We start from the raw sequence: 23,847 nt of genomic DNA on the forward strand, positions 1-23,847 counted from the left end.
ACCCATTGTATAAAAGGGTTAATGGCCTTGAAGCCGGTGGTTGGAGGATATATTGGCAAGGTTTGTTGGCCCTCGACTTCGTCTTTGGCCCAGCAACACCCGTGCAAATACAGTGCATTCTCGAAGTATTCAGACCCCTTGACTTTTTCCACATTTCGTTATGTTACAGTCTTATTCTAAAATTGATTTTAAAAAAAAAAGAATTCACCCTTACTAAGCTACACACAATACCCCGTATTGACAAAGCAAAAACAGGTTTTTCAAATTTTTTGCAAATGTATAAATCAAAAACAAAAAATGTAACATTTACATAAGTATTCAGACCCTTTACTCAGTACCATGTTGAAGCACCTTTGGCAGCAATTACATACCTTGAGTCTTGGCTTGGCACACCTGTATTTGAGGATTTTCTTGCATTCTTCTTTGAAGATCCTCTCAAGCTCTGTCAGGTTGGATGGGGAGCGTCGCTGCACAGCAATTTTCAGGTCTCTCCAGAGATGTTCAAGTCCGGGCTATGGCTGGGCCACTCAAGGACATTCAGAGACCTGTCCCGAAGCTACTCCTGCGTTGTCTTGGCTGTGTGGTTAAGGTCATGTCCTGTTGGAAGGTGAACCTTCGCCCCAGTCTTAGGTCCTGAGCGCTCTGGAGCAGGTTTTCATCAAGGATCTCTCTCCCAGTCCCTGCCGCTCAAAAACATCCTCACAGCATGATGCTGCCAAGGTAAGAAACAATCTAACTGGTTGGTTTTTTATCAAAATCTTGTCAGTGGTGTCATTTCAGCAAAAATCGAGGGCATGGAATGGCAAAATGACTTCCGTAGCTAGCCTAGGTTTTCAATGGCCTTGCTTTAGAGTGCAAGGGACTGTCGATGGTGCTGATAGAGCACAGCAGAGATTCCGTGCCAACCTGTCACTTTTGGTCAAAAGCACTCAATGGTGTTGGCATTTGAACTATGTTTATTGTGGTATAGCATGATATAAGCACATTTCAATATAATTCCAATGCAAAAACCCAAATGACTCCCCTGGGTGAAGCTACAGTGCATTCAGAAAGTATTCACACCCCTTGACATTTTCCACGTTATAGGCTGAATTTAAAATTGATTAAATTGAGATTGTGTGTTACTGGTCTACACACAATAGCCCATAATGTCAAAGTGGAATTGTGTTTTTAGAAATGTTCACAAATTAATAAAAAATGAAAAGATGAAATGTCTTGATTCAACAAGTATTCAATCCCTTTTGTTATGGCAAGCCAAAATAAGTTCAGGTGTACAAATTGACTTAACAAGTCACATAATAGTGTTTAACATGATTTTCAAATGACTACCTCATCTCTGTACCCCACACAATTATCGGTAAGGTCCCTCAGTCAAGCAGTGGATTTCAAACACAGATTCAACCACAAAGACCAGGGAGGTTTTCCAATGCCTCGCAAAGAAGGGCACCTATTGGTAGATAAACATGAGGGAGTTAATTACACCGTGGATGGTGTATCAATACATCTAGTCACTACAAAGATACAGGCGTTCTTTCTAACTCAGTTGCTGGATAGTAAGGAACCCACTCAGTGATTTCACCATGAGGGCAATGGTGACTTTAAAACAGTTACAGAGTTTAATGGCTGTGATAGGAGAAAACTGAGGATGGATCAACAACATTGTAGTAACTCCACAATACTAACCTAACTGATAGAGGGAAAAGAAGGAAGCCTCCTCCTATGTCCTCCTTGTGTTTTCTTTTCCTCTGGATGGAGAACGATCTGTCTCTCCATATCCTCTCCCATTGTTTATTCTTCATTAACAATTGCTTTTTATTGAATCGTCTAAACTGTAGTCAATGCGCACGTTCAAGAGGATTATCCTTGTCAAATCGGTGACCATTGTTGGTCACCACCTTTCAAAGTGCGTTGCATTACGGGTTAAAAATAACCAGACTTGCACCTACATGTTGACTGCATGAACTTTACAAAACTCATGTGATCTAAGGTCATGAAGCTTTGACTGCAAGTTTCTGCAGTTGCTTTTTACCAACTTCATCCTTCAGCCGACGCCTGCATGGTGGGAGGATTTATTTTCAACCAATCATTAAGTTGTTTTTGTTTGACCATGCAAACGAGACCAAAGACATGAATGTGATATTTGAGGCTCTCTCCTATGATTCCAAGCCAACTGTTTGCTTTGCCTGGAAGATCCGCAAACATTTTATTTTGCGATAACTCATCATTTCAATACAATTCTGATCTTTCATTATAGATTGTAATAGCATTTTCCCTTTTCTCCAGTTTTTGCCTCCAGCACCTTCGCTAGCTAATCAGCTCTGGGTGTGCGGTAGATTCTGCTATTATCTACTAGTATTTCTAAAGTTAAAGTTCCTGTGAAACAATACTGAAATATGAAATATATATCTCTATCTCATTATACAGTACCAACAACAACTTACAAAGTACTTTGGGTTTGGTAGTTGTTTTAGTTGCCATCCGCCCATGCTGTATTTTATACCCTGCATGGTCATCCTTTGGACCGCATTTTTCCGGAAAATATCATGAAGCTGCAGACTCTTTACTCGAAAGCAGCGAAGATGATTCGTCTTCTTTGTCAAAGGACTCTGAGGTCGCATTCCAAACACTTAAAAGACACACCCTCTCCCCTCAGCCCTTAGTGGACACTTCTGATGAGGTATCATGACATCTGACGAGTTGACAATTGCAGGGCGAGGGAAGAATTAATTCATTTTAAATGGACTGCTCTTGCCTGGAAATTTGTCTTTCAATTAGATATAAAGAAATGTGCCTACAAACCAACATAAGCTACTGTTGCAGTATTTGCATTCTCAGACCTGTGGCTTTACAACAAGCTGAAGCCAAATGGCTGCGTATTTCACCAAGCAGGTCTGCGCAAAGCTTCTGGGCATGGATTCGCTGCTGACAATTGTGGTGACGTTATCAGCGTGGGGCAGAGACGCAAAGCAGACGCTGCCCAAACTGCCCTGAAGAGGGCGCTTCTGCTCTGTCTGATGATATTCTCCTCAGCAGAACCACATTCTGGAAGGCTACACACAGTCAAACAAGTAAACCTACAGTATGTTTCCACAATGTTTCAGAAATTCATGAGTTTATTTTCAACAGAATCCCTGAACATAAATCTAGTGAGGCCTAACCAGAAGTAAGAACCTGGAAGGTAAGAAATTCTAAGGCTCTTGCATGAGAGGTGAAATGCAATTTTATCACCATTCTATTTAAATTATTATCACACACCCATTTTGACTGGTAGAATGAATTACATAAATTCATAAAATGACTAGATGGATAACAATGTACATGCAAGTCTGTATGAAGGCTGTATAGAAAGACCAGGGCATGGTGAATATTCCCTGTTGTCTCATAGCTCACAGATCACTGCACCTGTACATAGCTCATCTGTAAATAGCCCATCCAATCTACCTCATCCCCAAACTGTATTTATTTATTTATCTTGCTCCTTTGCACCCCAGTATCTCTACTTGCACATTCATCTTCTGCACATTCTACCATTCCACACATTCTGCACATTCTACCATTAATTGCTATATTGTAATTACTTCGCCACTATGGCCTATTTATTGCCTTACCTCTCTTATCCTACCTCAGTTGCACATGCTGTATATAGATTTTTCTACTGTATTATTGACTATGTTTTGTTTATTCCATGTGTAACTCTGTGTTGTTGTATGTGTCGAACTGCTTTGCTTTATCTTGGCCAGGTCGCAGTTGCAAATGAGAACTTGTTCTCAACTAGCCTACCCGGTTAAATAAAGGTGAAATAAAAAAAAAAAAAAAAAAAATAGTGAGATAACAGTACAGACTTGATGAAGGCTCTACTGGCTGTTGGATGCAGTTGGATGCTGAAGTTGGATGCTGAATGTACTCTTGAACTCTCTCTCAAATAGATCCTTCAATCTTTTGCCCATTCCACGGAACTCTGCATTATCCTTCATTAAAAAAAAGACACACACATTTGTATAGAAAACATAATAAACTAGAAATGCAATAAACACAACTCATTTAGCAAAGACACATTGTTATTCATGCATTAGCACAAGTAAAGTTGACTAGCATAATTCCAACATTTTCTTGGAGTCTTCACGTTGGATACTGCAGTAGTGCAGTCTCACCCTGTTAAATGTGGCACAGTTGGTGAAGATAAGCAACACATCAGACACAAAGTGTTGCATTGACTGGTAGAGATTCTGCTGCAGCTTCTCCACAACCCTGTCCAGCCATATAGGGGTCTTTATCACACTGGTGTAGTTTCTCACCTGGCAATGAAACACACAGATGGAGATATATGTGAACTTTGACACACACACACACACACACACACACACACACACACACACACACACACACACACACACACACACACACACACACACACACACACACACACACACACACACACACACACACAGAGAGAGAACCAAGCAAACTTACATTGATGCAAGGATCTTTCACAAAGACGTGGCCCTCGTCCGCATGGTAGAGACACAGCAGGAGGTACTGGCATTCCTGTCAGAGTAAACACACCATTATGTGGTTATCAAAGATAGTTTACATTTAAGTCTGAATAATTATTTCATGTCAAGTATATAGTGATGCTTATAATGGACAGACAGACAGTTGATTGATTGAAGGCAATTGGCCCAAATTAATTCAGGCTCCTCACCAGTAGGTGGTCAGAGATTCGGCAGGTCAAGGCTTCTTGGTAGGTCATTTGTGTGGGGTGATACCACGAATGACTGGCCCTCAGTACACAGAATGTACACATCCACGGACGATCATCCCTGTGATTACACACACACACACAAACATTTCAATAGTGCACAAATAATCTGACAGCTAAATTTACCTACACAGAACAAACAGACCTCTCTTGTATCAATCTCTTTCTCTCACTCTGTCTCTCATCAACCCTCAACTCTTCTCACCCCAGGATAGCATCATCCACATTAGGAAGATGACATCTATGATGGAAGGAGCGAGGACACTCATCACAGCATATCAAGCTGCCCTGGCTTCTACAGATGAAGCAGTCGTCATTGTTATCTTGATCATGCTGCCAAGACAGAGAAGAGAGGAAGGTGAGAAGGAAATGGTTAACAATTAAGCACCAACTGCCTGTTTGTGTGTTAACGAATATCGTACAGATTGGTTTCTCACACTCGGGTGTAAAACAAGGAGACTCCTGATCAAAGACTCTGTTTGCTATGTTTTATTAATGATTTGGTGAAATAAATTAAAACAGTTAAATATTGGAGTAAGATACAATGCATTCTGAAAGTATTCAGACCCCTTGACTTTTTCCAGATTTTGTTACGTTACAGCCTCATTTTAAAACTGTCCGGTTTCCTCCAGACGTGACGCTTGGCATTCAGGCCAAAGAGTTCAATATTGGTTTCATCGGACCAGAGAATCTTTTTTCTCATGGTCTGCGTTCTTTAAGTGCCTTTTGGCAAACTCCAATCGGGCTGTCATGTGCCTTTTACAGAGGAGGGGCTTCCATCTGATTGGTGGAGTGCCTTTCCAAATCATGTCCAATCAATTGAATTTTCCACAGGTGGACTCCAATCAAGTTGTAGAAACATCTCAAGATGATCAATGGAAACAGGATGCACCTTAACTCAATATTGTCTCATAGGAAAGGGTCTGAATACTTATGTAAATAAGGTATTACTGTTTTTATTTGTAATACATTAGCAAATAACTAAGCATTTGAGGGCATTTGTACAGCTAAATGGTCAAATGAAGTTAATCTGTTAATCCAGAGGATGTGGTATATTGAAAGTTTGGTCTCCTACCTGTGCACTCTTTCTTCTTTTAAAGTCTGGTGAAGTTAAATGACCTTCCTGAGGTGGGTGGGATGATGATGGGAGGGGTTAGAGAAAAAGGGGACAGACATTGCTTTTGAGTGTTGAGTGACTGAATGGCATATATCAGTGAAATACCTGTACAGTTAGTTTCTTTACAGAAAAACCGAAAGGGTATAATGTGTAGCTATAGTTCGTTGCTCTGTCTGGCCCAATTTTCTGGTATATGTAATGATAAACCGATATGCTGTGGTAAGAGTAGGGGAGACCGGGGTTGGTTGCCTCACGGGTTGTTTGTCACATTACTAATAACTAGCAACCTAAATGGAGCTGTGTAATATTTTTAAAGTTAAAATGTGTGAATTCTTATGTGCACCATGTCATTGCTCTCTTGCTCTGCTGTATGTGCACATTGATAGCTGTCAATCAAATGGCAAGAGGCTGAAGCTGATAGGGTGGAACTCTAATTGCTAAGGGGGTGGCCCACATGGGGGTAAATGTAGGGAAAATGGCGCCGCACAGCTCAAAGTAAACAATCACTTTTAAACTAGGGATTTCATGGCTAATTAAATAAGACAGTCATTCTGCTCATAGATTATGCATGTATGAACTACACATTGACACATCCAGCCCAAAGCGGGAGGTTTAAAAAAAATACTTACTAGTTGCCAAAGTTCCGGAGCATGTCTTTAATTGTCATTAAGGGGATAGCTGGGGATGGTTGTCACATGGAATGTGGGGTTGGTTGTCACTATCAACATTGCCACTGCCAGTGCACAATAAATCCCAAGATCTTTTGTGCTTGTGTTATAAAGAGATCCCTTTGTTGCCTCTCTCTCAAACACATATTTTTCCTGTCACACACCATTTACTCAAAATGTCATATGTTATTCTTGAAGGCATAAAATGCTGAATTTTGTTAGGAATATTGTTTGATCAAAGAAAGGCTATTTCTAAGAATATGCTTGCTATATTGCTTCACTTCTTGTTAAAAAAGGAATAACTACTAGAAAACATTGTGACATCCAACGCCGCGATTGGGCTAGTTGTAAGAAGTGGGCAGAATGTGTTTCATGGTTTATAAAATCTAATCAAATTATATTTTATTTACACGCTTTGTAAACAACAGGCGTAAACTAACAGTGAAATACTTACTTACAGGTCCTTTTCCAACAATGCAGAGTTAAAGATAACGAGGTAATTGAGGTAGCTATGTACTGTAAATGGGGGTAAAGTGACTAGGCAACAGGATATATAATAAACAGTAGCAGCAGCATATGTTGTGTGTGTGTGTGTGTGTGTGTGTGTGTGTGTGTGTGTGTGTGTGTGTGTGTGTGTGTGTGTGTGTGAGTATGCATGTGTGTACATGTTAAGTGTGTGTGGGTGTTAGGGATTTACATGGGTAACTGGGATCCCTGACTGACCCAGCAACACTTCATATTTCCCCGAAAAAATTAAGTGACATTTTCCCCCAATGTCAGCACTAATGCAATTCCACAAAATAGACAACAGGAGCAGCATCAGATTAGCAAAAAATAAAATATTACATTGTCCTAATAGGTTGTCGTATGGAAGCCTTCAGCCTAGCGTATTTACTTCACACAAAGTCGGTATTAATTCAAAGCACACGCATAATTGATATTGCCGGACTGCACATGCGTCCCGAATGCAGTTAATAAAACCTACAGGAAACCCCTACAGTATAGCCTCTAAAACAGGGCTCCCCAACTGGTGGCCTGCGGACAGAATTTGGCCCGCAGGTGGTTTTATTTGGCCCACCAAGTTTTCTGAGCACCAGTTGTTGAACTTTTATTGTTGGACATAAAAAACTGTAAAAACACCAGGAATTCAGCTCCAAGTGATTTTACATTTGGGAAACCTGTTCCTAAGTATTTCCACGCATAATAGCGACACACGTGGCCACCCCTCCCACTTTTCTGTGTTATATTTGATGAATATGTTATATATATTTAAATGCAATGTATCCATGTCTGGTTGAATTGTGTTTTTAAATGGTCAAATAGATTAAATCAAAATATATGCTGTACCTGGATCAGTTCTCCCAGAGTGGTGCCGCTACAGCGGATACTGTACTTCCACTTCTTACTGCTCTTCTTCCCCCCAAACTCCTCAAAGCCACTTGGGGTGAACCAGCGACCCTGGACCACAATGCACCTCTTCCCTGAGACAGACCATTGAGGAAGTCAGACATCATACACCACTACAAATTAAAACCATGCAAAGTCAAATTGAACGTAGTACACGTGCCTGACTGTGTCTCCTGCACATCTCACTACTGCGTTAACCCACTAAAGACTATACATTAGATCTGGGCCCGTATCCACAAAGGGTCTCAGAGTATAACATTTATAGTAAGTGCTGATGGGTAAACATAAAAGCTATGCATGATGCCTTTAGTCATAAAAGTCACACCTTGTCAACAGATATTTTGTACACCTCATAAACTGTCCTAACCAGTTAAGGGTTATCAGCAGGTGTCTTGGTAATAGAAAAATGCAGTAAGTCAGTGGTTCCTGCCCCGCACGCCATTACTTTGGAGTTGTTAAAATAACGTTTTGATATTTCTATATGATCAATCCATAAATAATCTAGACCTACTGTACATGTAACAGTATGTCTTGAGCTTTTGACAATGATGTCACATGAGACCTATTTCACAACTTACATGCCTAAATACTTATAACCACTAGGCTAATAAATAAACACGTTTTTCTTTTAGATTATTTAATGACCTACATCATGTTATTTCAAGTTATCAATTTGGAGCGCAATATTACTTTGTTAAAAAAAAAAGTCTAAATTGGGCATGCCTATAAATTGAGTAATTGAAGGCATCTAGGATTTATGCTGAAATGATAGACCTTTCAAACGTATGCAATGTTGTATGCAACATTATCAGCAAGTGACTTGATGCCTCCTGTGGCAAAGCAATTCAGAGTTGTTAAATGTGAGTGACAAGTGTTGATATAAAGGTAATCTTGTAAAAAAAATCCACCTTTAGAAACCATCATAATAAAATAAAAAAGGTTATGCATGCCAACATATTACAGTAGGAAAAGTGATCGTGCCAGGCGAAAATTATATCAAACTTTTTACCATTGCAACATTTCTGATGTAGGCTAGTCAGATTCGCCGTGGTTGCCTGAAGCGTGTTCCCTACAGTATGGAGTTCACAACTGGCAATGCTTCATCGCGATTGGTTATTCCCCATCATTTGCAACAATGTCAATGAGAGTCAGCACTATCTTTCCTTTGCGGTACCTCAAACTGTCGTGATTACCCGCTGAGATAAACTTTTATGAGTTGATTTGAATCCTGACTCAGAATTTGTCTGGGAAGTATCTTACGACATTCTAAAACCTACTGTGAGTTGCCTTTTTGTTGTCTTAAAACTTGTTTTAACAGGATCCCTAGGACCTTTTCTGAGATGCTTTGTGGATATGGGCTCTGGTCTCTGGGTTGGAGAAATGTAACCACTCTCAAATTCATAAAATGGACTATGGATGTGAAGACTGACTATTACTATTACTATACTATTAACATTCTAGTTTTAACCATGCTTTGAGGGTATAGAGTGTGTGTTTACATTTACTTTGATTACAAACATTGGAGTAAAAAAAGCTTATATTTTGTTCTGATGGGGTAAGTCAGTTAAACTAAGCTCACAAGATATTTATAAGTTATATTCTTCAAGAATCAATGGATACATATCATTAATGTCCAAAAACCAATGTAGCAACTGCAGATTGCCCCTTTAAGGTCTCAGGCACGGTTATTGGGACCGAACCACATCCACTGTTACACAGAAACACAGAGAATCACATCACATTGTTACGACCTACCTTTGGCCAGCTTGTCCCTCTTGAGCATGCCTTCTTTGTCCCCACAGGTGACTGGGAGCTGGGTCTTGTAGATGGGCCAGGTCCAGATGTCATCTTTCTCTCCCTTCCTGAAAGGAAAATCTGCATGGGGACAGGTTCCGGACAAACATTAAGATGTGACTTGAAATTAAAAATAAATATATTTTACCCCCCAAAAAAGGTTACAGAGGGACTTTAGACTTTCTGACTCAAGTCCTCCTCTTTCCCAGAAGGCAGCATGAATCCTGGGACTCACAGTTGGTCGGCCTCTGGACGTTCCTCTTCTGACTGGGGTTGGACTGGGTGGATGTGCTGGGCTGCTCCTCCTCAGCACTCTCACTTCTCTCTTTCTGTTTACTCTTTTTCCTTGTTTTCTCCTCCTCCTCTTCCTCCTCCTCTTCTTTCTCCTCCTCCTCCTCCTCCTCCTCCTCTTCTCCTTCCTCTGAAGCCTTCTTCTTATCCTCCTCCTCCTCTTCCTCCTCCTCTTCTGCTGAAGCCTTCTGCTTTTTATCCTCCTCTTCCTTCTCCACCTTCTTTGGCAGTTTTTCATAGAATGTGAACGACCCTGCATGGGATTGGAGGCAAAATTTAGCAACCCATGCAACCTAAATAATTTACAACTAATTAAAACAATTATAATATCAATTTGACAGGGCATTGAACCTCAACTTTAAAGAATCCACCATTGTGACTACATTTATACTCTACTAGGAGTTAGAATTATATATAGATATTAACCTATCCATACAAATGCCATAATAATGCCATGATAATACAATAATAAGAGTGAAGACTCCAGAACTGACCGTCCAGCAGGCGGTTTCGTAACAGGCGTAACGTGGGGTACTGCTGCAGGAGGTGGTCCCTGAACACACAGTTCCAGAACACCTTGATGCTGTCGGGCCTCTCTGACTCCACCCAGTCCAACACCTGGTACACACCCTTCTCCCTCACGTCCTTACTCCTACACCGAATCAGCTTCTGCAGGAGGGGTCAAATACAAAACTATGGTCCAATTTGTGGGGGTTGTCAAATTAAGGCTGTAGTGGAGTGATAGACTTGATTCTCTAGCAACCACCATCTCAATAAGTTCCTGTGACAGACAGGGATTTATGGACACACATCAGGCCTTATGAATCAATGATCATCAACTCCAATTTCCACTCGTACAATAACATTCAGAGACCTGTTACCAGCTAGCAATAGGACAGTAACTGGTGTTAGTTTTACCAAATAAATTATGTAGACTACAATTTGTTTTGTTACACGGTTTAATCTGGGTTTTATTCAGTAGAGTAAAGTATAGTACAATACAGTATAGTTTACTTCAGTAGAGTACAGTAACATATAGTAGAGTTTAATACATTAGAGTACAGTTGTTTAATTCAATAGAGTAGATTAGGACATTAGGCTGTGCTCTGCTGTATTGAACTATACTTTACTTTTATTAACTGTGCTGTCCAAACCTGTAAAACATAGATGTCTATGATTTCTCAACTAAAAACATCTGTCAATGTTTGGGCCAAATCCCAACCGGACCAAATCTGAACCAATTATAGCCAAATTTATTTTACCTTTATATAACTAGGCAAGTCAGTTGAGAACAAATTCGACTAGATGTCTGTGGATGTTAAAATCAAGGCCAGCATAGACCGGACCAACCAAACATTGACCTCCTTGATTGGTTCCGATTTGGTCCCCCCCCCCCCCCCCCCCCCCCCCCCCCCACACCCCCACCCCCCCCCACCCCAAAAAAGAGGCCGGTCAGGACAAAAGAAAATACATCCAAAAGACGTCGGCGTGGGGCCGTGGTTGGTAGGATGTAATTTAGCGCTGCTTGCTTAAACTTTGAGTGGGCGGGTGTGTGAATAGAAACTTGGTAGTCCAGTCTACTGCTCTCACCTTGTACATTTTTTCCGGAATGAGGTGGTGGTCTCGGAGCTGGTTAAGAAAGGTGTGTGGTTGCTCCATGCACGACATCTCTGTCCTACTACAGCGGAAAAACCGCAGTAACTCCTCATCTGTCAGAAAATCCAACTGGTCCATTGGCGCAGACGCAACTGCAAGTCTTCAATACACTTTTCTTTGTCGAAATAAATCCAATATTTACCAGGTCACTGAATATTATTAATAGTTTAATAATGAACGATCCGGTTCATATTGGGTGGCATATATATACACTGATAAATTAAAGTTTGACGTGATGTAGACTATTTACATTTCAATACAGGCCCCGGGCGGATTGATTCATTCAGACGAGTGCACATACCGATAGACGCGCGTTTGGACGAAGGACGGAGAGGACGTAATGAAAACGTTTTCAACTGTAGGCCAACAAGTTGTTATTAAAGTTATTTTCGAAGATAAAATAGATATCGCGCAAGCACGGAAGTACACTTCAAGTGATGTTTGGAAAGTGAAAGTGTTCATGTGATTTCATATGAGCCACAAGGGGCGAGGCTATGGATTTTTTGGAAAGTGAAAGTGTTCATGTGATTTCATATGAGCTATATGTGAGGAGCTCCGTGGACCCTTCTTGTTCGGAAGTAATTTAGCCATTGTAGCCTGGGGGAAAGGGTTGACAGGTCTTGCTGAAATGTCTAGCCCAATGACCACTCAACACTGGACCACAAGGCCTGTAAGCGAGGAGTTGCCTCATTTAGCCAATAAACCCTTTCCCCATAACGTTATCGAGCGAATAAAGAAGGAATATCAACATAACTTGTAACGACATAAGAAGCCAAATTCGGTTTCCCATCAAAACAATCATTCTTGAGAGCTAACTTGACTAACAAAGGAATTTAAATTATAATTCTTCCTCATTAAACACCCCAGATAATTTTCCATCAATTAATGTCCATTTAACTGCTGTGATTGTAAATAAAACCTTATGACATGTGCATAGCTATAGATACATCCGACAGGAGTTTGTTTGAGTGATGAAAGTTGGACAGAGGATCTCGAAGTCTCTGAAAGAAATACTTGGACAAAATTTTAAAACGAATGTTAGGCAAATTTCTGGCAATTGTGACTTTATTATGTGCCAGATTTTAAGGCTACAAACTGTTATAAATGGCCAATTTGCGAGATTGACTTGTCATTTCAATAGGAATAGGCTAGGCCTACTGACAAAAATCTGGGTTTATATTGTAATTACATTTTGCCATAGTTTGGTTAGCTAGATGCAGGTAGCCTACAGCCCCTGATCGGCATACATCTAATTTCAGATAGCCTACAGTAACCTAGACAAGATGCAGGCAAGATGTAAAATGAAGGATTTATCAGCTTGCTTGGTTCAAATTCACAGACTGATTTATTCTTGTAATATTGTAAAATGGCGCCGGAGCAGAAGCAACATATGGTTGGAGTCATTAAAACTAGTTTTTCAACCACTCCACAAATTTCTTGTTAACAAACTATAGTTTTGGCAAGTCGGTTAGGACATCTACTTTGTGCATGACACAAGTAAGTTTTCCAACAACTGTTTACAGACAGATTATTTCACTTATAATTCACTGTATCACAATTCCAGTGGGCCAGAAGTTTACATACACTAAGTTGACTGCCTTTAAACAGCTTGGAAAATTCCAGAAAATGATGTCATGGCTTTAGAATCTTCTGATAGGCCAATTGACATAATTTGAGTCAATTTGAGGTGTACCTGTGGATGTATTTCATGGCCTACCTTCAAACTCAGTGCCTCTTTGCTTGGCATCATGGGAAAATCAAAAGAAATCAGCCAAGACATCTGTCACGCCCTGACCTTAGAGAGCCTTTTTATGTCTCTATTTGGTTTGGTCAGGGTGTGATTTGGGGTGGGCATTCTATGTTTTGTTTTCTATGATTTTGTGTTTCTATGTTTTGGCCGGGTATGGTTCTCAATCAGGGACAGCTGTCTATCGTTGTCTCTGATTGGGAACCATAATTAGGTAGCCCTTTTCCCCTCCTTTCGTTGTGGGTAGTTAACTTTGTTTGTGGCACTAATGCCCTGTAAGCTTCACGGTTGTTTTTCGTTTATTGTTTTGTTGGCGACAGTTTGTAATAAAAAGGAAAATGTACGCTTACCACGCTGCACCTTGGTCTTCTTTCAACGACAGCCGTGACAGAACTACCCACCACCAAGGGACCAAGCAGCGTGCGCCATCCTGGAGGACGAGCTGGACCGGGGAGGAGAGAATGGCAGGGGACAAGACCCGGTCACGGAAGCCCGAGAGGCAGCTCCCAATTGTTTTGGGGGGGTGGCACACGGGGATATTGGCGGAGTCGGAATTTAGACCTGAGCCAACTCCCCGTGCTTACCGTGGGGAGCATGTGACTGGTCAGGCACCGTGTTATGGGGTGATGCGCACGGTGTCTCGAGTGAGCATTCACAGGCCGGTGTGCTCTGTGCCAGCGTCCCGCATTTGCCGGGTGGAAGTGGGCACCCAGCCAGAACGGGTTGTGCCAGCTCTGTGCTCGAGACCTCCAGTGCGCCTCCACAGCCCAGTGTATCTGGTGCCAGCGCCAAGAACCAAGCCTCCAGTATGTCTCCCCAGCCTGGTGAGTCCTGTGCCTGCTGCCAGAACCAGGCCTCCTGTATGTCTCCCCAGCCTGGTGAGCCCTGTGGCAGCTCCACGTACCAGACTGCCCATACGTCTCTTCACTCCAGTGATGATCCATTGCAAGAAGCCTCCAGTGATGATTCATGGCAAGAAGCCTCCAGTGATGATCCATGGCACGAAGCCTCCAGTGATGATCCATGGCAAGAAGCCTCCAGTGATGATCCATGGCACGAAGCTTCCAGTGATGATCCATGGCACGAAGCCTCCAGTGATGATCCATGCCAAGAAGCCTCCAGTGATGATCCATGGCACAAAGCCTTCAGTGATGATCCATGGCAAGAAGCCTCCAGTGATGATCCATGGCACGAAGCCTCCAGTGATGATCCATGGCAAGAAGCCTCCAGTGATGATCCATGGCACGAAGCCTCCAGCGAGGAGTCATGGCACGAAGCCTCCAACGACGGTCCCCGGTCCGGAGCCTCCAACGACGGTCTCCTGTCCGGAGCCTCCAGCGATGGTCCCCGGTCCGGGGCCCGCAACAAGGGTGCCCGGTCCGGGGCCCGCAGCGAGGGTGCCCGGTCCGGGTCCCGTAGCGAGGGTGCCCGCACCAGAGAGAGTGTATGTAAACTTCCGACTTCAACTGTAGCCTACTGCTGAAATGCGCTGAATTATTTGAGGAACATGATAACGCTCAGAATTTATGAACGGTCTGTTTTGCAATTCACAATTGGCGATCAAAGATCATTCTATCAAGGCGTCACTACAGATCCTGGTTCGATCCTGGGCTGTGTCGCAGCCGGCCGTGAACGGGAGACCCATGAGACGGCGCACAATTGGCCCAGCGTCATCTGGGATAGGGGAGGGTTTGGCCAGCTGGGATGTCCTTGTCCCATCGCCCTCTAGCGACTCCTTGTGGCGGCCGGGCACATGCACGCTTACTTCAGGTCACCAGCTGTATGGTGTTTTCTCCGACACATTGGTGCGGCTGGCGTCCGGGTTTAGCGAGCAGTGTGTCAAGAAGCAGTGCGGATTGGCGGGTCGTGTTTTGCAGGACGCATGTCTCTCGACCTTCGCCTCTCCCGAGTCAGTACGGGAGTTGCAGCGATGGGACAAGACTGTAACTACTAATTGGATGTCACAAGGAAAAAATATATAATGAAAAAATTATAAGTTAATTCTAACATTACTAAATATCAGTTTCATTTGCTCTGAAATCTTTACATAGTTGTGCAGCCAAGAAGACAAGGTGGCGCAGCGCCACTCTTATTTGGAGAGAACCCTGGCATATTGACCATATCTTTTAAAATGCTTTAAATGGGCACTTTCGGTTGTTATGGACATTTCCCGGGACTCTGGATAATTATGAATTATTCCTAGTATTTAGACTTGGTAGATTCTCTGGAAAATAATTAATCCCAAGTGGGTGTATGCAGTGTGTGTTTGTATGTGTGTGTTTGAGAGTCAGTGTAAGTATGTGTGAATGTGTGGGTAGAGTCCAGGTTGTGTGCATAAAGTCAGTGCAAGAGAGTTATTGCAAAAAAGGGTCAATGCAGGTAGTCTGGGTAGCCATTTGATTAGCTATCTAGCAGTCTTGTTTAGAAGTCTTATGGCTTGGGTGTAGAAGCTGTTCTGGGTCCTGTTGGTTCCAGACTTGGTGCATTGGTACCGCTTACCGTGTAGTAGCAGAATTAACATTCTATCGCTTCGGTGCCTGGAGTCTTTGACATTTTTTGGGCCTTCCTCTGACACCGCCTGGTATAGAGGTACTGGATGGCAGGGAGCTTGGCCCCGGTGATGTACTGGGCCATACGCACTACCTCCTGTAGCGCTTTGCTGTTGGATGCCAAGCAGTTGCCATACCAAGCGATGATGCAGCCAGTCAAGATGCTCTCAGTGGTGCAGCTGTATAACTTTTTGAGTATCTGAGGGCCCATGCCAAATCTTTTCAGCCTCCTCAGGGGGAATAGGCGTTGTCGTGCCCTCTTCACGACTGTTTTGGTGAGTTTGGACCATGATAGATCCTTAGCGATGTGGACACCGAGGAACTTGAAGCTCAGGACCGGCTCCACTACAGCCCTGTCGATGTGAATGGGGCGTGCTTGGACCACCGTTTCCTGTAGTCCATGATCAGTTCTTTTGTCTTGCTGACGTTGAAGGAGAGGTTGTTGTCCTAGCACTACACTGCACTACACTGTCAGGTCTCTGACCTCCTCCCTATAGGTTATCTCAACGTCATCTGCAAACTTAATTATGGTGTTGGAGTCGTGCGTGGCCACGCAGTCGTGGGTGAACAGGGAGTACAGGAGGGGAATAAGCACGCACCCCTGACGTGCCCTGGTCTTGAGGGTCAGCGTGGCTGATGTGTTGTTGCCTACCCTCACCACCTGGGTGGGTCCGTCAGGAAGTCCAACATCTAGTTGCAGAGGGAGGTGTTCAGTCCCAGGGTACTTAGCTTAGTGATGAGCTTCGAGGGTACTATGGTATTGAATGTTGAGCTGTAGTCAATGAACAGCATTCTCAAGTAGGTGTTCCTTTTGTCCAAGTGGGAAAGGGCAGTGTGGAGTGCAATAGAGAGTGCGTCATTTCTAGATCTGTTGGGCCGGTATGCAAACTGGAGTTGGTCCACGATGTCTGGGATGATGGTGTTGATGTGAGCCATGACCAGCCTTTCAAAGCATTTCATGGCTACAGATGTGAGGGCTAGTCAATAGTCATTTAGACAGGCGATAGTAATTTAGACAGGTTAAGGTTGGCGTTCTTGGGCACAGAGACTATGGTGGTCTGATTGAAGCTACGTAAGTATTACAGACTGGGTCAGGGAGAGGTTGAAAATGTCAGTGAAGACACTTGCCAGCTGGTCAGTGCATGCTCTGAGTACGCATCCTGGTAATCCATCTGGCCCTGTGGCCTTGTGAATGTTAACCTGTTTAAAGGTCTTACAGTGACTTCATTTTGGAATTAGATATGAAGATTAAAAGGGTCGGTCCCCATTTCAACCCAAGACCTTGGTGTTCCCCCTAATATTGAAAAGAGTTTTGTATCAAATAGGGGAGACTGCGTTGGTTGTCACACTTTTTACTCTTGTGTGTATTTCTCAGCACCAGTAGGTACACAAGAGTAAAAAGTGTGACAACCAACGCAGTCTGCCCTATATTATACAGACTATATGATACAGACCTATATATATATATCCCAGAGTGTAGTGTATGGTAACATTGTTCAAATGACATAGGCCTGATATGAGTATGAAAAGTGACCAAGCTGTTCAACTTTTCTGTGTTATCACGTCTGGTTGAATTGTGTTTTTAAATGGTCAAATAAATTAAATCAAAATATATGCTGTACCTGGATCAGTTTTCCCAGCGTGGTGTTTCTACAGCGGATACTGTACTTCCAGTTCTTACTGCTCTTCTTCCCCCCAAACTCCTCAAAGCCACTTGGGATGAACTATCGACCCTGGACCACAATGCACCTCTCCCCTGAAACAAACCAATCAGGAAGTCAGACGTCAACCAGCAACCATGGACCACAATTCTCCTCTCCCCTGAGACAAACCAATGAGGAAGTCAGACATCATACATACCACCACAAATTAAAACCATGCAAAGTCAAATAGACTGTAGTAGTACACATGTGCCTGACTGTGATTGAAACCTCTGTTTCCTGCACATCACAATACTGTGTTAACCCACTAAAGACTATACATTAGATCTGGGCCCGTATCCACAAAGGGTCTCATAGTAGGAACATTTATCTGGTTGATGGGTAAAAAGCTATGTATGATGCCTTTAGTCATAAAAGTCACACCTACTCGACAGATATTTAGGACACTTCATGAGCTGTCCTAACCAGTTAAGAATTATCAGCAGGTGTCTTGGTAATAGAAAAATGCAGCGAGTCAGTGGTTCCTGCGCCACATGCAACTACTTTGGAGTTGTTAAAATATTTTTTAAATATTTCTATATGATCAATCCATAAATAATCTAGACCTACTGTACATGTAACAGTATCTCTTGAGCATTTGGCAATGATTTCAAGAGGCCTATTTCACAACTATATGCCTAAGTTATTCTTTTGATTCTTTATTTCCCTACATCATGTTATTTCAAGTCACCCCCCCAAAAAAATAATGGGGCATGCCTATAAATTGGGCAATTGACAGCATCTTGGGCTTACGTTGACTTTGTGTTCAATGAAAATGATAGACCTTTCAAACGTTGTATGTAAGAGTGTATGCAACATTATCTGCAAGTGACTTGATGCCTCCTGTGGCAAAGATATTCAGAGTTGTTAAATGGGAGTGACAAGTGTGTTGATATAAAGGTCATCTTGTAAAAAAAATCTGCTTTAAACAATAAAAAATATGCATGCCAACATATTAGAGTAGGCAACAGTGGAGGCTGCTGAGGGGTGGACGGCTCATAATAATGGCTGAACGGCGCAAATGGAATGGCATCAGATAGAAACCATGTGTTTGATGTATTTGATTCCATTGAGCCTCATCACTATCTTTCTTTTGCGGTACCTCAAACTGTCGTGATTACCCGCTGAGATAAACTCTTAGGAGTTGATTTTACTCCTGAGTTAGAGTTTGTCTGATCAAATCAAATAGCATTGATCACATGCAGATGTTATTGCGAGTGTAGAGAAATGCTTATGTTTCTAGATCCGACATTGCAGCAGTATCTAACAGGTAATACCCTCCACTCAGTACTTTTGTTAAACAGAAAACCCAAACATATGTCAGCAGATCCACAAGGTCTGCCATGAGAGGTGACTGTGTAGTTCCCTTAAGGAAAAGCACCTTTAGTCAATCTGCTTTCTCTGTGAGAGCTTCCCATGTTTGGAATACACTGACATCAGACACACATAACTGCACCACCGATCACACTTTCACAAAAAACATGAAGACATGGCTAAAGGCCAATCAGATTTGTGAACATAATCTCTAGTTGTGTATTGCCGCTTTCCATGTTGTCTGTAGCTTGTGAGGTGTGGAAACACTTAGTTGCTTTTATGGATTTTGTCTTGTTGCATTTTGTGCTATGTTGCTCTGTCTGCATGCTACGTCTTGCTTGTCCTATGTTGCTCTGCATGTGCTCACTGCTCAACGATTGTCTGTATTGTTATTGTAATTGTTTTTAATAACCTGCTTAGGGACTGCGGTTGAAAATAAGACGGCTGGCTAAAACCGGCCCTTTTACTGAAACGTTGATTAATGTGCACTGTCTCTGTAAAAATAAACTCAAACAATTCCACAACAAAACCTAATACACACAATATAGTAAGGAATGGGATAAGAATGTATAAGTATAAAATATATGGATGAGCAGTGACAGAGCAGCTAAGAAGCAATAGATAGTAAAGAATAGATAGTGAAGGATACAGTATACAGTATATATATATGAGATGAGTAATGCGACATGTGTAAACATTAAAGTTGCATTATTAAAGTGACTAGTGTTCCATTTATTAAAGTGGCCAATGATATCAAGTCTGTAGGTAGGCAGCCACCTCTCCGTGCTAGTGGTGGCTGTTTAACAATCAGGTAGTTTGCCTCCAGTGATGCGTTGTGCAGACCGCACCACCCTCTGGAGAGCCCTGTGGTTGTGGGCGGTGCAGTTGCCGTACCAGGCGGAGATACAGCCTGACAGGAGGCTCTCAATTGTGCACCTGTAAAAGTTAGTGAGGGTTTTCGGTGACAAGCCCAATTTTTTAAGCCTCAAATTTTTACCACATATTCGGCTTGCCATGATTAATTACGGTGGTAGGTGCTTTCAGTTTTGCGCGAATGTTGCCATCAATCCACGGTTTCCGGTTAGGGAAGGTTTTAATAGTCACAGTGGGTACAACATATCCTATACACTTCCTTATAAACTCGCTCACCGAATCAGCGTATACTTCAATGTTGTTGTCCGATGCTATCCGGAATATATCCCAGTCCATGTGATCGAAGCAATCTTGAAGCATGGAATCAGATTGGTCGGACCAGTGTTGAACAGACCTGAGCACGGGCGTTTCTTGTTTTAGTTTCTGTCTATAGGCTGGGAGCAACAAAATGGAGTCGTGGTCAGATTTGCCGAAAGGAGGGCGAGGGAGGGCTTTGTATGTGTCGCGGAAATTAGAGTAGCAATGGTACAGAGTTTTGGCATTCGATATGCTGATACAATTTAGGGAGCCTTGTTTTCAGATTTAGCCTTGTTAAAATCCCCAGCTACAATAAATGCATTCTCAGGATTTTTTGTTTCAAGTTTATATAGCGTCCAATGAAGTTATTTCATGGCCGTCGGGATGTCTGCTTGGGGGGGGGGTATACATGGCTGTGATTATAATCGAAGAGAACTCTCTTGGTCGATAATGTGTCAGAATTTGATTGTGATGAATTCTAGGTCAGGTGAACAAAAGGACTTGAGTTCCTGTATGTTGTTATGATCACACCACGACTCGTTAATCATAAGGCATACACCCCCGCCCTTCTTCTTACCAGAGAGATGTTTGTTTCTGTCGGTGCGACGCGTGAAGAAACCGGGTGGCTGTACCGACTCTGATAACGTATCCCGAGTGAGCCCTGTTTCCGTGAAACAAAGAATGTTACAATCTCGGATGTCTCTCTGGAAGGCAACCCTTGCTCGAATTTCGTCTACCTTGTCAAGAGACTGGACATTGGCGAGTAGTATACTCAGGAGAGGTAAGCGATGCGCCCGTCTACGGAGCCTGACCAGAAGACTGCTCCGTCTGCCCCTTCTGCGGCGCCGTTGTTTTGGGTCGCCTACTGGGATCCGATCCATTGTCCTGGGTGGTGGTCCAAACAGAGGATCAGAATTTGTGGCTGTGGGTTCTGGTTTTCGTAGGCAAGAAATAATTTTGTTGTAGACCTCCTTTGTCTGATCATTCACACTGGGATGGACTCTCCTTCTGGAGGTCTTGGGTGTCTCTCAATTTGTGCTTGGTCCACTGGGGCTTGGACTGGTGCTTGCACTGCAGAGGGGTCTTCTAGGCTCATTGTGTATTTTATCATCTTCCTGAAAAGCAAAACAAATCATGTTTGTGTGAGGGAAAAAAATGTCCAAAGGCATCTATGAACAGTAGTTTATTCACATGATTTAAATCAATGTTTCTCAATAAATTCCTAGAGGAATTGAAGGTGTGGCTATTGTCCTAGCTTTAACATGGTCCCCTGATCTTGACCTGCCTGCTGTAGATGAATCATATGATGCAGAATTTGTCCTTTATAGCTGAAGCTGTTGCGAAGAAGGATATATATTTTTTATTTATAATACCTTTATGCAGACAAGACAGAAATGTATATACACCCACACATTAGTTGGAGAGGCTGGATCAGCATCCAAATGAACATACTTATGGGATCGGCTTAGTTAGATAAATCTGCCTATTATTTAACAAGCTTCAGCAAGATACGGTTATTAGTCTTTACATCTGACCAACTTATGTAGATGTTGGAGGATGTCAAATGTCACTACTTTTGCCCACTTTAAACTGAGTTGGAGTGTGTCTGGCTTCTTTATTCATCTGCTAAACAAACTCTAGGAGGCAGGGCACAGCCTGGTTGCAAACAAATAACTGTATAAGACTGGGGGGGAAACCATGGCCGCAGGTTAACACGTCTCAACATCTGGATCTGGCTAACCAGGCCATGGTATGGAGTAAACCGTTGCTAGCATTGCTAGCTACCTTCATAAGAAGCCTGATTTGTGCCGTTTTGATTGCTCTGATTTAATAGAATTCAACATCAACTAATGTATTACAGTTTCTCTTAGTTTTAGTTATCCCAGGAGTTTACATTGCAGTTGACAAGCAGCTAATTTAGCAACGCGATCGCAATATATATATTTTGACCTTTTCTACCTAGCTAACGTTACCCCCTATCCTGCATTCCACTAATTAGCTGCACGAATGACAGTTCAAACTTCCCGTTGACAGTGGTGGTACAGTGGCATCGCGCCATTGTGCTTGATAAGATGTTATATCAAAGACGACTCCTTTCTTAGAATAGTTAGTTAATATGACTGCTCAGTGATCACTCCTGTCTCTTGCTTCTTCTACCAGCAAAGACAGTCAACGCAACCGCCATTAATGAATTCAGGTTTTCTAATTTATCTGTGGTTTTCCTTTGTGATTGGCTAGAAGGGAGTAAGATATATCATTGTTCTTCTACTTTTCCTGGCTGGCAAAGTACCAGGATGTTGTTGAGAGCAGTTTGGAAACTGAATCCATCTGAGAAATTGAGTAAATGAAACTTTGGTCAAGTTGAAATTATAGTTTGTAAACTTGATACACATCAAATTTATGCAATATCTACCATATTGAAACTGAATATAGAAAATATTGAATTTGAATATTGAATTAAATTTAAATTTAATTAAAAAAAACATTTGTTCAATTCAGTTTCAAATCATGAAATACAAGTTCAATTTAAGAATTTAATTATTAAATCTGTGAATTACGAATTCAAAAATATTGAATTCAAATTAAATATCCTAACTCAAATTATAAAATTAAAATGTAATATCATAACACAAATTATAAAAGTAAAATACAATTCTGTTGGCACGGAAATTTCTATATACTCTTCATACCTCGAAATCGCCTCGCTATTCATGTTGAATAAATTAGTCTGTGAATTTGAACCAAGCAAGCTGATAAATCGTTCATTTTACATCTTGCCTGCATCTTGTCTAGGTTACTGTTGGCTATCTGAAATTAGATGTATGCCGATCAGGGGCTGTAGGCTACCTGCATCTAGCTAACCAAACTATGGCAAAGTTTAATTACAATATAAACCCAGATTTTAGCCAGTAGGCCTAGCCTATTCCTATTGAAATAAGTCAATCTCGAAAGTTGGCCATTTATAACGGTTTGTAGTCTTAAAATCTGGCACATAATAAAGTCACAATTGCCTGAAATGTGCAATTCGATTCATAAACTTCGTCCACGTATTTCTTTCACAGATTTCGAGATCCTCTGTCCAACTTTCATCCCTCAAACAAACTCCTGTCAAATGTATCTATATTATGCACATGTGCATATTCTATTTACAATCACAGCAGTTAAATCGACATCCATGAATATGTATGAACTTTCCAATTTGTAAGTCGCTCTGGATAAGAGCGTCTGCTAAATGACGTAAATGTAAATGTAATCCATTGATGGAAAATGATCTAGGGAGTTTAATGAGAAAGGATTATCATTTAAATTCCTTAAATTCCTTTGTTAGTCAAGTTAGCTCTCAATAATGATTATTTTGATGTAAAACCGAATTTTGCTTCTTATGTCTTTACAAGTTATGTTGATATTCCTTCTTTATTCGCTCGATAACGTTATGGGGAAAGGTGGCAACTCCTCGCTTACTGCAGAAGAAAATGGGCTCAGAGTGGTATTTGGGCTAGACATTTCAGCGGGATCTGTCAACCCTTGCGCCAATGGCTAAATTACTTCCGAACAAGAAGGGTCCACGGAGCTCCTCAAATATAGAACAATGAGTTTAAAAAAATCTATAGCCTCTCCCCTTGTAGCTCATGAAATCACATGAATACTCACTTTCCAAAAAATCCATAGCCTCTC

At 41.9% G+C, this 23,847-nt stretch overlaps 1 protein-coding gene across 1 annotated transcript; it reads right to left on the bottom strand.

Moving 5' to 3' along the window:
- Window positions 1-3,084: 3,084 nt before the first annotated feature.
- Window positions 3,085-12,177, bottom strand: LOC129822253 (nuclear body protein SP140-like protein). Its single transcript, XM_055880376.1, has 11 exons — window positions 11,627-12,177; window positions 10,531-10,705; window positions 9,981-10,289; window positions 9,707-9,826; window positions 7,892-8,025; window positions 5,835-5,882; window positions 4,965-5,092; window positions 4,703-4,820; window positions 4,471-4,545; window positions 4,152-4,295; window positions 3,085-3,968 (listed from the first exon to the last, which is right to left on the bottom strand). The coding sequence occupies exons 1-11, from the start codon at window positions 11,768-11,770 to the stop codon at window positions 3,855-3,857; spliced, it is 1,509 nt and encodes a 502-aa protein (XP_055736351.1). The 5' UTR covers window positions 11,771-12,177; the 3' UTR covers window positions 3,085-3,854.
- Window positions 12,178-23,847: the final 11,670 nt, after the last annotated feature.

This window comes from Salvelinus fontinalis, chromosome 2, assembly GCF_029448725.1.
Source record: "Salvelinus fontinalis isolate EN_2023a chromosome 2, ASM2944872v1, whole genome shotgun sequence".
NCBI lineage: Eukaryota > Metazoa > Chordata > Actinopteri > Salmoniformes > Salmonidae > Salvelinus > Salvelinus fontinalis.

Excerpts from the sequence above, each read along its gene's own strand:
- LOC129822253 (XM_055880376.1), bottom strand. The coding sequence starts at position 11,770 with ATGGACCAGTTGGATTTTCTGACAGATGAGGAGTTACTGCGGTTTTTC. Across the intron at positions 4,546-4,702 it reads GAATCTCTGACCACCTACTG|GAATGCCAGTACCTCCTGCT; the intron begins GTGAGGAGCCTG and ends TTACTCTGACAG. Across the intron at positions 3,969-4,151 it reads ACTGTGCCACATTTAACAGG|GATAATGCAGAGTTCCGTGG; the intron begins GTGAGACTGCAC and ends TTTTTAATGAAG.